At 52.4% G+C, this 15056-nt stretch overlaps 1 protein-coding gene across 1 annotated transcript in view; it reads right to left on the bottom strand.

Moving 5' to 3' along the window:
- The window catches only part of CACNA1B (calcium voltage-gated channel subunit alpha1 B), a gene marked incomplete at its 5' end in the record, with an annotated part of 303988 nt that overhangs the window by 132285 nt on the left and 156647 nt on the right, over positions 1 to 15056 (bottom strand). The window contains 3 exons of the mRNA XM_084219396.1: positions 2013 to 2102; positions 4655 to 4711; positions 11532 to 11647. Coding sequence (XP_084075522.1) covers positions 2013 to 2102; positions 4655 to 4711; positions 11532 to 11647 — 263 coding nt within the window. The remainder of the gene's footprint in view (positions 1 to 2012; positions 2103 to 4654; positions 4712 to 11531; positions 11648 to 15056) is intronic.

The raw sequence follows: 15056 nt of genomic DNA, 5'->3' as shown, positions 1-15056 counted from the left end.
TTCTCCAGGCTTTGGTGTCTGGGAATCAAGGCAGCACTCTGTGCCTGGTACAGCACAGAGGGTGTGAAGCCAGTGGGAGTAGAAAGAAAAGAATAAAAGCTAAGAACAACTGCAGAGAACACCCTGGGAAGTGTTTACCACTACAGAGCTTTATACTGCAGCTATAAAGCTCATCAAGGTGCTCGTGCTTGAATTAAAGTGCAACATTTTCAGCCAATGACCAGAGAGAGACCTGGCAAAGTCTCCCCCACCCTGAGCTGCATCTTCACGTGGCACTCAGGGATTATTTGTTAGTTCTTCCACGCTCCTTCTGCTCCCATCTGAACACATTACAGAAAACCATCCAAAAACCCCTTTTCTCCAAAACAGATCCTTTATGTGTAATTGCCCACGTGATCTGATTGTTTATGCTCTGCATTCCAGCCTCTTCACGAGCCTGCAGAAGTAGCTGCTTAATCCATTCCTCCTTTTCTGCCTCGTTCCATGAATCAAAATCAAAGCCACTTTTCCCAAGTGGGTGAAGCACTCACAGAAGGTGGAAAGCACTGCTGTTATTTTCCCTGCCATATGCTCCTGAGACAGTTCCCAGCTCTGCCTCGGATTATTCCCGAGCCCAGATGCTCCATCATCCGTTGCCACCTGAAATGCTGAACTCCAAGATCTGTTGGCGTGACATTGGCTGCCCAGAGCCTGGAGGGACTTGGATTTGGAGGCAAAGTTCTCATAATTATTGCAACCGTGAGCAAATACTCCAAAAATGACCATTCCTTGTTATCCATGCAGGGATCCGAGAAAAAACAACAACAAACCAAACCAAAAATGCACACAGGCTGCTGCATTTTTGCCCTTTTTCAGCACCAAACCTCTCCTGGAAGTGGCAGCAGCTTCACCACAAACCCTGCAGCCCAGGGGACTGTGGCAGCTCAGTGCTGGTGTCAGGAACATGCCAAGCCACGCTCATTTTCTGCAACCAACTCTTCCTTTACAGGGGGGGAAAAATAAATCCCAGCAGCAGCTGTGATCCCTGGAAACATCAAGGCAAACTTTCCAAAGGGCAGTTGAGGCACTCATGCTGTGCAACAGCCACGGACACAGATTCTCAAAGGTGCTGTTTGTGCTCCTCCTGTGCATCCAGGATTTGCTGCTTCGTGGGGACTGGGCTGCCAAGACATTTCTTTGGAAGATAATGAGAACATCTGCTGCTTCAGCAGCAAAACAGCCTCCAACAACAGGCACAGCGTGAGCAAAGCCCCCGGCTGCAGAGCAGCGGGAGATGCTCTCCCACGGCTCGGAGGGGTTTGGCTCCAGCAGCTCCCTGAGGTGGGTGCTGGGTACCCAGAGCCTCCCCTGGCAGCCCAGAGCTGCCTCTGCCTCCCCACCTGGGCAGATCTCAGCTGGGAATCAGCTCTGGGAGCTGCAGAACGGGCAGCACATCCTCAGCCTGAGGATGCCAAATTCACCCCAGCAACGCCCCACGGCGCAGGATGCCCTGCTCTGCACTGGATCTCCAGATCTGGCTTTAAAATCACTTTAAGACCTTCCTCTAAGACAGGAATGAGAGAACTGAGGCCACTGCCCAGCACCTCCCAGTGACCACTCCCACAGCAAGAGCTGGGACACCTCAGCTGGGCATTAGTGGACCACGGGGCTGTGGCCACTTCTCTCCTCCCTCCAGCAGTGTTGTTTGGTGGATTTGGGGTTCATTAGCATGGATGAGCACGTTCCAAGCAGAATCCCGGGGTGGCCAGCCCAGCAGGGACTGTCCCAAGGCTTTGCAGGGCTCTCCCAAGGGTGCAGCATGCAAGAGCTGAGGCAGGCAGCGCAGGGAGAGGGTGAAGCCACGGAGCTTTTTGCTTTGGGAAGTCGAGTGCTGCTGCTGCAGCAGTGGAAATTCATTCTCCTTCAGGAAACTGCAGCTTCTGGAGCAGAGGAGCCTCTCCAGAGGAGGAAACATGGCATGGACAGGTTGAGGTGGAGATCGAAACCTCGGGGGATGCGAAGCCAGTACTCACCAACGGAGCAAATGTCTGTGAAATGGTCCTCACCTTCTTCTGCATGAATCAGGTCATTTTTGCTCTTCTTTATTGCGGCTCTTTTCAACACTGCGTGCAAATTAAAGAGAAAATGCCCCGTGAGGATGCAGAGTGGATTCTCTCTCCCCCTCCCTTCACTCTCCAGGGCCAGCATTTCCTTCCCAATGCCAGCTCAAAGCTCTCCCACCAGGGTACCCTGGAGCAAACCGGACAACCCACGACCTTGCAGGGCCTCTGCACGCCTCAGTGCCAGGGTGCTTCACTCCTTTGCCCTTCCAGCTCTTGAAGGTTTGCCAGGCACAGCTCTGCACGTTCCACTTCATGCAGCAGATGCAGGAAGGTGGGGGGGTCACTGCAGCTGCACTTTCAGCACAGCACAAAGGCTGGGCAGGGACACTGGAGCTTCCTGAGCCCCACGGGGCTGGGAGATGAGTGCTGCCACCTCTGGAACCACCAGTGCTGTTTGCAGCAGGCACTGTGAGGGAGTCAGGGTTCACAGAGCTCGGTTTACCACCCAGCCATGCCTCAAGGAGCAGAAATGCTGCGTGGAAAAAGCGGCCCCACGTCAGTGAGCAGCCTCTCAGCAGCACCCGGTGTGCAATCCCTGCCCTCTGGGGACGTCGGAATCCTTTGAAAACACTTTTTTTTTTTTCCTCCAAAAGCAGCTTTTAGTGGGGAGGGCAAACATCACTACATTTACTCCAACAGGGAATGAGAGCTCTGCACTGTCCACCCAGAGCACGGGGGGGTGAGGCAGGAGCACTGAGGACGCTGCTCCCAGGACCACCTACCTGCAGAACCTTGAGAAGTGGCAGAAAAAAAAAATCACGTTGGTACAGTTTGGTGACAGCTTCGAGACAGACAGTAACTAAAGCAGCACTTTCTATCAGCAGTAAGACACCCCACGGTGTGGTGATACAGACTGGTCCGTGGGCACACACAGCAAAGCCACTCACGCTGCAGAGACTGCCCCGGGGAGGCTCCTCCACAACATCCCCTCACCCTAATTTTCTACAAAATTCCTTTCCCACGCTGCACGGATTGCCCTGCCCTGACAGAGATGTGGATGCGCTTCCTGCTCCTAGGGGCTGTGCTTGAGTCACTCCAGGGGATCACCCAGAGCAGAGGGGAGGATGCTCTGAACCTGCGGTCTGGATCCACTGCTCTGCATTGTTTGTGCTCCTCGCTGCCCCACCCAGCTCTCACTGAATCCTCGGTCCCAGCAATGCCAGCTCGGGGGTCCCTCAGGCTGGGTCTGTCCCAGCATGTCCAGGGCCATCCTCAGCACTGGAGCACAACCAGCACCGGGATTAAATTTTTCCAACACTCCCTGGCATGAACTGAGCAGCTTTTTAATCTTCTGCCCCAGAAAACTCCTGGGTGTGTGTGGCAGTGAGGTTGTGCCGTCTCTCCAGGCACATCCCTGTGTTTTGGGACTCAGCATTTACCAGCACAGACTGTGGGCTGCTCCACACCAGTTGCTCCAAGGCTGGGAACATTCTCGGGTTCCTTTCGCTTTAGGATAAGAGAAGCCTGAGTATCTCTGGGTCTTTACTCCGTGCCTTGCACCCACCTCGAGTTTCTCACAGCACTCAGAGCGCTCCTCAGACACAACCTGCGGTGAAGCCTGGCAGCTCTGGCTGCAGCCCGGTGCCGGCCAGGCTTCCCCAGCTCACACACACCCCGCACACACAGCAGGACTGGCACGCACACCTCACCCTGACCTGCAGCCCCAGCTCCTCCAGCCGCAGATGCTCCCCGGCGCAGGTCACCGGGCCGGCCGAGGCTGCAGCAGCACCTGCACGGCTGGGACAGGGCAAAAGCACCTGGGGGTGTCACCGGTGACCTGGGCACGGGGCTGCGGCGGGGAAGCTGCCCCTGGGTGCCACCTAAGCCCCTGGTGATTTGCAATCCACTCACTGTTGTAGCTGCTGCCGCTGCCAGTCTCTGCCGGCGCCGTGCCTTGAGGAATCGGCCCTTCCGAGGCGGCCCTCCCTGACAGTGAATGGGAGGAGAAAAAAAAAGAGGGGGGGGAGGGAGGGGAGGGGAAAGGAGGAGACATGGGAGGACGAAAGATGGTCAGAAAAGGGAGAGGGAAGAGTCTTTAACTGAGCTTTGAGTGGCTGGCGCACCCTAAGAGCTGTCGGGGCTGGAGGCACAGGGGGAGCATCCCCGTGGCCTCGCTGCTCGGCTCCTCCGGCCGTCCTGCCACGCCGGGCTCGCACGTCGGAAGGAAGGATCACCACACCCTGTTATGTCTTACTGCTTACAGCTAACAGGGGGCTCAGTCCCTTGGTCAAATCCGTTCGGAGCCCTGCCTCCTCTCGGTCAGCGCATTCGCTCTTCTCCATCCTTCTGGCAGCCTCTACCCCCTGCACACACAGCCAGCCACCCTCGGCAGGGCGTGGGACCGACCCCGAGGGCACATCCCCATCCCGGGCCGGTGTGGGGTGTCCCATAACTGCTCCTCAGCCACCTGCAGCCTGCAGAAGGGGCTCTGTGGCCGGATTTGTGCCGGGTGCATGCGGGAGGATCCTCCTGCTCGGGAGGAAGGCGTGGCAGTGACAGCAGTGGAACCTCTCCCGTGGCACAGGAGGAAAATGCCCAGCAAAGCCACCTACCGTCCAAAGGGGACTTCTCTTCTGCGTTCTTGTCCTCCTCGGCCAGCATCACCTCCTCTGGAAAAGGAAAAGGGCCAGGGTCAGCCTCAGCTTCCTCAGAGCCCTGCCCTGCCGCCGGCTGGGGGGGCAGCAGGAGCCTGTCCCGGGACCACCCAGCCCAGCCCCGACAGAGTGCAGAGCAATTCATGGCCCAGGGCTGTGCTTCTCACAGGACTCACAGAATCCCTGGGTTGGAAGAGACCTCCAAGACCATCGAGTCCAACCCAGCCCCAACAGCTCAACTCACCCCTGGCACCCAGTGCCACATCCAGGCTTTGTTCAACACACCCAGGGATGGGGACTCTACACCTCCCTGGGCAGCCATTCCAGAACTTTATCACTCCTTCTGTGAAAAACTTTTTCCTGATATCCACCCTGAATTTCCCTTGGCACAGCTGGAGGCTGTGTGCTCTGGTTGTGTCAGTGCTGCTGCAGACAGAGCCCAGCCCAGCTGAGCACAGGCACCTTTCAGGAGCTGTGAGAGTGATGAGGGCACCCCTGAGTCTCCTTTTCTCCAGGCTGGGCACCCCCAGCTCCCTCAGGGGTTCCTCTCAGGGTTTGTGTTCCCAGCCCCTCTCCAGCCTCGCTGCCCCCTCTGGATGTGCTCAATGTCCCAAAGTCCTTCCCAAGCTGAGGGGCCAGAGCTGGGCACAGCACTCCAGGTGTGCCCTCCCCAGGGACAGGGACAGGGGCAGAATGAGCTCCCTGCTCTGCTGCCACACCAGTCCTGACCCAGGCCAGGAGCCATCCTCAGCCCGTGTCCCTCTCGCACAGGGGGAGGATTCCAAACCAATCCTTTCCTCTGTGGGACCCCTCCTCACAACCTCCCACACCAGGTTCTTCACCAGCTCCCATCCCCAAGGCACCTCTGAAGCCCAAGGACCTCCCTGCAGAGCAGGCAGCACCACAAGTCCCCACAAGCCCCAGGAAGGTCCCTCATGCCCATCCAGGCTGGAGACAGTTTGGGGAAGATGCTCCACACCCATCACTCCTCTTTTGTCTCCAAAAATCAGGATTCAGCCACGGGGAGCAGAGTGGTGGCACAGGGTGAGAGCAGCAGGAGAGTCACTGTCACCACAGAGCCATCACTTCAAATCTTTGTCCAAATAAAAACCACAGCAAGTTTTCCATGGGGGAGTTCTGCCTGGCACAGTGATTGCAACAACACCCTTCCATTCCTCTGCAATTCATCTCCAAAATACACCTTGCACTGTCCTAAATTAAAAAAAAAACAAACCAGGAAACACTAAAAACCAAGCTCCCCAAATGGAATAATTTTTCTCTGTGTGAAAGGCAACCCAATTTCCTGAGGTTTCTCAGGGCACTGCCACCCCCCTGGCCAGTTTGCCAATCTGACTGCGCTCAGATTTTGGGTTTGCTGCTGGAAACTGATGTGGGGATCTGCTAAAGGACAACCCAAAGCAAACAAAACATTGAGTTGGCAGCTGGTAAGCTCCACACTTCCTTCTATTCTCATAAATGGCAAATTCACACGCCTGTAATTCCATCAATGTGGGCTCTTACTAAAACATCTGACACCATGTTCCAACCAAATTCTGCTTTAAAGTCCGTTTAAGCCAGTCTAGATGGAAGAGCAACTTCAGAAAAATAAATACAAACAAACCAGAGGCCAAACATCAAAGTGTGTAGCTGAGAGCTGTCTAGAAGGATACCAGAGGGATCAGCCTTATATAAGCCTATATAAGCCACACAAGCCTTATATAATCTCTTTATTAATCATCTGGGAGAGACAGGGAATGATACTTTAATAAGACAGCAAATTGAGAAGGCTGAAAAATAATACCAAGGGCTGAGGATGGCTGGAAAATTAAGCAGAGGGGAAGGAAATACAGAAGTGCAAAGTAATGCACCAGAGATGTGAAAGAAAGGAGAGCTGAGAGGGGTAGGAATGTCAGGTGAGCTCAAAGCTGCACTTTAAAAGGTGTAAAGTCCTTCCAAAAACCCACAAGTTGTGCCTGCAATTCCCACCTACAATTCAGGTGGTTTTCAAGGCTTCTTAAGACAGGTCAGGAGAGTGAAAAGGGCTTTTTTAGGCAGTTCAAGAGACTTCTCTGACCAGCCAGCCCCTCGGACCAAAAGGTTCTTCTGAAGTCCTCCCCAGGGAAAGCTGTGCTGATGTTTGGGGGCTAAAATATGGGAGGAGTGAAATGGCAATTCCCAGGCTGACTGCCCTGAAACACGAGGAAGGGATGGGAGATCCTTCCCAAAGGCTGCTGCTATACTGGATTGCCACCTACAAATTACTCTTGTAAGACAATTCTGCAAACCTTTGGTCCTGAACTGGTGCTCAAACAAACCTCCATCCATAAACACAGCTGGGCTCAGTTTTTCTGTTCCTTTAAAATTCCCTTTTTCACCTCTGAAATTCCCTCAAGCCTCGCTCTCCTCCTGCAGCCTTCCCAGGTTCTCTCCCTTGATAGTTATTCCTGTCTGCCTCGTGTCCTCTGGGAATCCAAAGGACCACAGCTACCCCAGGAGGATTTTAAGGCTAAAAAGAGAGCTCAGCAGGTCACTGAGCACTGCCAGGAGGGGGTTTTCACCAGCCAGCATCCTGAACAGAGGCTCAGGAGCTGCTTTGCCTTTAGTCATCCCTAACAGAGCCTGGAAGGAGATAATTTGGCACCTGGAGAACCCCCCAAAAACGGTGCCTCTGTGTGAGGAGAAATGTTCAGCAGAGAGGTGGGAGCAGAGCAGCAATTCTGAGCCTCCAAACAAAGGCTCAGGGCTTTGCCAGGGTGACAGAGGCAGGGGTGTCTCAGCAGCAAGGGGAATTGTTGCTCATTAAGTGCTGCGTTGGAAATAAAGGCAAAGCAGCTGAGAAGGTGGTGCCCCTTGTCCTCCTCTTTGGTGTGGGGAAAGAGGGCATTGGGGCTCAAAGGAGCAGCAGGTGACTGGAAATAGCAATAGTTTAATTTCTGGCTGGGTAAATAGAAAGAGTTGATAAAAGTGCAGCCCTCAGAAGGGCTGTCACACCCTCCCAGGGAGCTCTGCTTTGTGGCCATCACCTATTGGAACAGGACAACCCCCCTGGCAGGGAGAAATGAGGAGGACTCCATCTTATCAGAAGCTAATTAACTCCTTTATTATACTATATGATTCTATACTATGCTATATTACATCTCAACTGAACCTGCCCAGCATCTCATGGCTGTCAGCTGACATTCCTGACACACACACCTGGATCCAGCTGGTCAGTGAATCCAAACACTCACACAGAATCCAATCACCAATTCCCTTCAGGTAAACAATCTTCCTCAATGCATTCCACTTGTCAACAACACAGGAGCAGCAAATGAGATAAGAATTGTTTTTCCTTTCTCTGAGGTTCAGAGGATGTGAATCCCAGGAATATTCTTGGGAAGTTGTGCCTTGCTTTTCTCTGTGAGGAGAAATGTGGTGACAATTACCCTGCCTTGGCATCTCACACGGGGTTCTTTGCTGCAGGTGTCTGTTCCCATCTCTCTCAGGGGCTCAGGGCTCTGTTCTTCTAAAGAAAGCTGAAACCTGAAGTTCAGAAAGCTCTGCCATGCCCGGGGATGGCCTTGAAATTACAGAGGTGAAACCATTCCCTGGCACTCCAGGAGAACAGAAGCACGCCAGTTTGGTGTGGAAAAGGTGGATTTGGAAAGAATTAAAATGCAAAAGACATGAAACTTGATTAGCCCTGAACGGGAAGACTTAGAGTCTCTGAGCAAAGTGTTTTCCAAATGATTCATGTCCTTGTAAGATAAGAGACACATCTTCAAAAGAATATTTGTGGGCTTATAAACTCTTTACTCTGTGTAGAGAACTTGTAGTTCCCTGTTCTTCAAAAATTCCAGCCTTGGAGTTCCTGCATGTCTGAGGAGTTCAGTGGAGAAAACAGCAGGGGCAAAATCATTTGCATGGATTGCATCACTTGGCACTTTTTAATTCCTCTGGAAAGGAAAACTGCCCTCAAACTGAAGGAGGGGAGGTTGAGGTGGGATATTGGGAAGGAATCATTCCCTGGCAGGATGGGCAGGCCCTGGCACAGGGTGCCCAGAGCAGCTGGGGCTGCCCCTGGATCCCTGGCAGTGCCCAAGGCCAGGCTGGATGGGGCTCCCACCCCAAACCAGTCTGGGATTCTCTGATAATTCAAATTACTGACATTAATGAGAAACATTAAAGACACTTCAGAGTCACTGAGCAATAACCACAGTGTTAAATTAAAATTATTGTTGACTGAGGGGTGGTAGGGCACAGGGCAAGGAGTGATTTTAGTCACTCACACTTCCCTTGGTCCTAAAACAGCACTTGAGGCAAAAACCTGAGCATAGAAAGGACAAGAGCACCTCCTGTCCAGCTCCAGCAACTACACAGAATATGGAAAAAACTACAGAGCAAAAACCATCCAAGGACTGAAACATCATTTTGTGAAGCACTGGGATGCAGCTTTCCACTCTTCCTGCCTTGTATCAAAATTAAACGAGGGGGAAAAAAATCGAACAGACCAAATGTTCAGGGAGGATATTAGAAATATTGGAAACCTGATGAGGCTTCCAGGGGAAGAGAGAGGATTGGGCTGATTGGTTCTGGGTGCTCTAGAGCAAGAAAAAATAAGATGAAACAAGATAGAGGGAGATTAGAGAAAGAAAAGCAATTAGAAGAACTCCTGAATTCTTCCTCTCGCTGCACAAAGGCAATGGATTGAAAGTGAAGGCAGGACATGGCTCTGTGGGGCTGTTTGGTTTTTAAAATCAACCTGGGTGTTAACATGTGGCAGTCTTTGCTCCAAGAGTCAGGGAGGTCAAGGCTGGCAGAAAGCCTTAAAAACAATTCGATATTCCCTGGAATAATGACCAAATCCTCCAGAGTTCCATTAGAGCAGAATCCCAGGAGCTTTCGCTCTTCCCTTTGTGCAAACAGCTCCTGCCTGGGGCTGCTGCAAGATTTCTGTCTGTCTGTCCTCCCTGGCTGGACCTCCCTGCTCAGGATCCTGGAGAAGGAATTCCAGATGATTTCAGAGCTGAAATCCCCAAGCCAGACCTGGGAAATCCCCGTGGACGGCACAGTCCCAATTTTCAGAGCCTCAATCCCGAAGCCTGGATTCTCTGCTCTGCTTTGCCTTCACGCTGCATTTTTATTCCAAGATTTTATTAACACTGCTAAGCTGATTTTAATTACTGTTATTATTCAGCTGTACTAGGAGGCTCTTTTATATTCCTATTGTATTCTCAACAATGCCTTTCCAGAGTATTTTTAACATTCCCTGATTCAGCTCTTTTGCATGCACTTCCCTGTTCCACACAGCTTTCTGGCTCGTGTGTTATTAGGCTGAAAAATGTCCATTTTCCAGCAGTTTCACTTGACATTGGTGTGGCATTTATTCAGCCCTGGCAACAACGAAATGGAAGAGCCAGGAATTCCCACAGGGATGGGAATTGGAGCAGAGGTTGACTGTACATTTTATAATTTTTCCATCCCAAGTTTCTCACAAGTTCAGCTGGTGATGGGCAGAGCAGGCCCCAGAGTGACACAAAGCCACCCTCAACCCTGCAGGGGAATTCTCAGCTGTGTTCTGGTGATGGAGATCAGGACTAAGAGACCAAAAATCAACAAGAGCCTTAAAAGCAAGACAGGATGAGAAAGGGAGAAGCCCAGAGAACCCTGCTCCAGCCACTGGGCAGGAATTAATCTGAGTTTGAGCCTGCACAGAAGCTGTAAACTAATAAGAAGACAAATTCTAAGTGGAAAGCAAAGGGAATTCTTTATTTTCTGAGTCCTCCAGAAGCACAGAATGAGGGGTGGCTGCCTGAGTTGCTGCTGAACAGGCACAGTGAATAAAAGTCTGACAACACGAGTGGCCCTCAATTGTCACCATGTGCAGTGCTACAAGAAATAATGGGTTTAAAGCACCACATAAACTGCTGATATTTCTATTTTACATTTCGGTTGTAAAGAGCAAAGATGAAGCTCATCTGTCTAAAATGGCACCCAGGAATCCATTTGAGAAACCAGCACTTCTTTTCCTCCCCATCATTGTTTAAAAAGGCCTTCTCACTCGGCTCAGACGTTGAAAGGCAAGCAAGGAGGAAATTACCCCCCATTTTCTTGGTGCTGCATGAGAGAATTGACTGTGGTTATGTCAATATATAAATATCAGCTCCTCCATAAAGTAGGAAGGTTATTGGTAATCGTTGCAGTCTGATAAAAATGCTATTTTCTGTTAAATTAATGTGTCTGGGTCCTGGTTAAAGTTGCTCACGCCTTGCAATAAAGAGCAATGTTCAGTTCCAGTGGTTATAAATCAATGTTAATATGGGCTGGGGGGAGTTTTGTGCAAGTGATCTTTGTAGCTCATAAAATGCCACTTGGGTGGGTTTTACCAGCACAGAAAGAAAGGCTGATAAACCATCTGGGGCAGGGAGTAAATAAAACAGAAATTACTCATGGAAGGGAACGGTTCCTCTCTGTGCAGGCTTTGGGCATTCCATCACTGTGGATGCAACAGCCTGATCAAAAAATGAGAAAACAAAGCTCATTGACAAAGCTGGTCAAAGCTTTTTGACCAGGCTGTTGCATCCACAGATCACTTCTTATATTACCCTGTATTAGGACAATTGCTTTGATCTCAGCAATAAAGCTGGCTCAGCTCCTTTAGTTTTCCTTAAACCAAACCAAGATCTTTTTGCAATAACTTTGGTGCGAACGCTCAGAAAAAAATCCAACAAAACCAACGAGTGCTGGCCGGGCCCTCCCCAGGCTTGGCCACAGCAAGGACTCATTCTGGAGCCCATCCCCAGAGCCCCCTTGCCCCAAAACACACCCAGGCAAGCCCAGGAGGTGCCTGCCTCACCTGCTTTGAAGATCCACTCCAGGTAGCCGTTGAGCTCGCGCTCGATCTGCTGCTGCCGGCGGAGCTTCAGGAACGCCCGGCGGTTCTCCACCCGCTCCCGCTCCTTGGCGAATTCACTGCGGGCACAAAACAGAGGGAAAACCCATCACAGGCAGCCAGGGCAGGCACACAGCCCTGCCCCAGCCTTCCAGAGGGAGCCTGAGGAGTCCAGGATGGGAGAAGGGAGTGGAAAGCACAGCGAGGGACTCATTGCTGTCCTGATGCCTTGTGCAGGCTGCCCTGGAACAGAGGCTGGGCAGAGCTAAAGAATAAAGCAGGGATTTATCCAAAGGATCTCCTCCATGGATCCCCCTTGGGCAGCACCAGAGCCCAGCCAGGGCTGCACCCAAGATGAACCAAAATGGCCCCAAAATGCCCGGCCGGGCACGGGGTCTCTCCCTGGGATCAGCTCTGCTCCATTTGCACCTTGCAGTTCATTGTCCCATCCCAGCTTCAGCCCCTGCAGTCCCACCCTGCTTGTTTTTCTCTCTCCAGCCCACGGGGTTTGTGCTCCTGGCCTGAGATTTGGCTCATTTGTCCTTGGTGCCCAGCTGGAGCAGGAATTGTTTTGTCTCCCTGCTCTGTGCACAGAGCTCACCATCCCCTGATGTGAAACTCAGACCCACAGACTAAAGCAGCACAGAATGTGAAAAATAGAAAAGCTGAAACCTGAGGCATCAGTCCAACAAATTATTCCTCAGCTGCCTCTCTCATCCTGAAAAAGACCTGAAAAATTCCATGTGCACACACCACAGCCAGTCATGAAACACAAATTATCATCCTCAATGCTAAAGACCATCCTCCAGCTCTCTCCACAGCATAAACTCCTCTGGAAGCCAAGATTGTCACAGACATCAGCACTTTTCTAAAGGGATCTGCTCTTCCCTGTCAGTCTTTCTTGAAGTTTTCACAGGCTTTTGGTGACTGTGACAAGGACAGGTCAAATGAGAACTGAGTGGGGATGGGTTGAGGTGAAATAGCCCAGATGTCCTGGGCTGAGGGTAAAAATGATCCTGCTGTTTGCTAAAATCCCATGGAAAGCAAGAATCTGGATATCATCATTGGATCAGGGCAGGCAGAAGGGAAGTGTCATCCAACCATCACACAAATCATCTCCAACTACATCCTGCTGTTGATGCTTGAAATGAAGGTGAGAAAAAAGTGCAGCCACCAGCCTGACAACCCACACTGGGGCCTTCCCCAAGGTAATTCCTGGCACCTCTGGAATGTTCTGATTTTCTGGGCACATGAAGGTGTCCAGCTGCCATTTATGGAGCTCTGACCAGCCCCTGCAATCCCCTTTTTAAGGGGGGTATTTAAGGGACACACTGGAGAGTCTCCCACAAGAACTTTGTGTGGATAAATGTGGGATCATGAGGCTTCAGTCCCTCCGCACATTTTAATTCTTCTGTGTCCTTCACACCTTCAGTTTACTGTTAATTAATCAGCCAACTAATGATTTTTACTAAAATCCCACCCATTCATGCTCATCAAAAGCCATCAAAAAGGAGCAGGAGGTGGGAGAAGGGTGGAAGAATGGGGGGAAAATTGGAAAAAGGAGCTCCAAGTGCCAGGGGCAGCTTTGCATTCCCAGTCTGCAGCTGCTCCTTCAAAGGTGCCACTTGTGCTTCGTTTGGCAGGGATGTGACCCAGGGAGAAGGGACTGAGGGAGGACCCAGCACTGATGGGAGGGCTGAGCTGGAATCTTCATTTTGGCAGCACATCCCAGACTGCTGCCTCCCCTCTCCTGTCCCCACCTGCCAGGACAGCCCCTGGCCCCATCCTTGGAGTCCAAACACAGCTCTGAGCTGGCAGCTCCTCCCTGGCACTCAGCACATCCCCAGGGTGCTCCCAGACCCTGCAGTGACAGCTGGGTCACCCCTCTCCCTTTTCATGCTCTCATTCATGCTTCAGCCCCTGCTGCCTGGGGCCAGAGACCCTCCCTCAGTCTGGATTTGTGACTGGAGCAGAGGAATGAGATCAGCACGAGGTGACAACACGCATTTCGTTCTCCAGGCGTGGCGCTGGGGCTGGCGTCAGCACAGCTGCCCAAAGGAGGAGACAGCAGCAGTGGGAAGTTTCCTGGAGGACCCCCGTGGGCAGGAAGGACAGCAGATGAGCCATGGCACTGCTCCCTCAGCCCTCAGGAGGAGCAAAGGGAGAGCTCTCCTTGCAGAGCTTTTCATCTTCTGCCAGGTCCTGTCTGGCCTGAGGACAGTAAAAGTTACCCAGGACTTGTCCCTTTTATCACAACTTTATATTGCAGAGTCACAAAACAGAAAGGACCCACAAGGATCAGAGTCCAAAATCTCAAGTGGAAAGTCTGTACTTTAAAAGAGTAAGGAAATGAGGGAGAAACTGCTGGAAGTTGCAAACCTTCAGCAGTTTCTGTACAGCCAAACACAGATCTGCCAAGGCACCAGTGAGGGACATTGTGAGGTTAAAGCCACCTGTGCCCTCCTGTCCCTGGAACTGGCAGCTTTGGCCACCACAGAATCCCAGACTGGGTTGGGTTTGAAGGGACCTTAAAGCTCACCCAGTGCCACCCCTGCCATGGCAGGGACACCTCCCACTGTCCCAGGTGCTCCCAGCCCTGTCCAGCCTGGCCTTGGGCACTGCCAGGGATCCAGGGGCAGCCCCAGCTGCTCTGGGCACCCTGTGCCAGGGCCTGCCCACCCTGCCAGGGAACAATTCCCAATTCCCAATATCCCATCCATCCCTGCCCTCTGGCAGTGGGAGCCATTCCCTATGTCCTGTCCCTCCATCCCTTGTCCCCAGTCCCTCTCCAGCTCTCCTGGAGCCCCTCCAGGCCCTGCAAGGCCACACTGAGGTCCCCCCAAAGCTTCTCCTCTGCAGGTGAACAATCCCAGCTGTGCCAGCCTCTCCTCCCAGCAGAGCTGCTCCATCCCTCTGATCCCCCTGGAGCCTCCTCTGGCTCTCTGCAGCAGCTCCAGCTCCTCCCTGTGCTGGGCCAGGGCTGGGGCAGCTCTGCAGGTGGGCTCTCACCTGGGCACAGGGCACAGGGGCACAATCCCCCTGCCCTGCTGCCCACGCTGGGCTCAGCCCAGGGCAGGGGCTCAGGGCTGGGGCAGCTCCAGCTCTCAGCACCCCCAGGTCCCTCTCCAGGGCTGCTCCAGCTGCTCATCCCAGCCTGGATTGGTCCTGGGGGCTCTCCTGACCCAGGGGCAGCCTCAGCACTGCTGGAACCTCCCGAGGTTCCTGTGGGTCACTGCTCGAGCTTGTCCGCAGCCTTGTCCAGGCATTGCTGTAGAATTTGGGAATGTCACTTCCAGGAGAAGACAAATCCTTGGGTCCCTGCCCATGAAATTCCTCCTGAATGCTCCAGAGCTGCTGCACAATCAGGTTCAAGACTGGAGGGTCTTGATTTAGGATCTTCCTGGTGAAAGGAGCTCCACTTGTTCTTTCTCATTTCAGGAGATGGCAGAGAGGTTTGGTGAAGCTGGGACTTGTTAAAAAGAGGGTTTT

The sequence above is a fragment of the Fringilla coelebs genome, assembly GCF_963513975.1.
Source record: "Fringilla coelebs genome assembly, chromosome: 21".
Classification (NCBI taxonomy): domain Eukaryota; kingdom Metazoa; phylum Chordata; class Aves; order Passeriformes; family Fringillidae; genus Fringilla; species Fringilla coelebs.
Note: the sequence above shows the minus strand (reverse complement) of the source record. Positions and strands in the feature narration are given on the sequence as shown.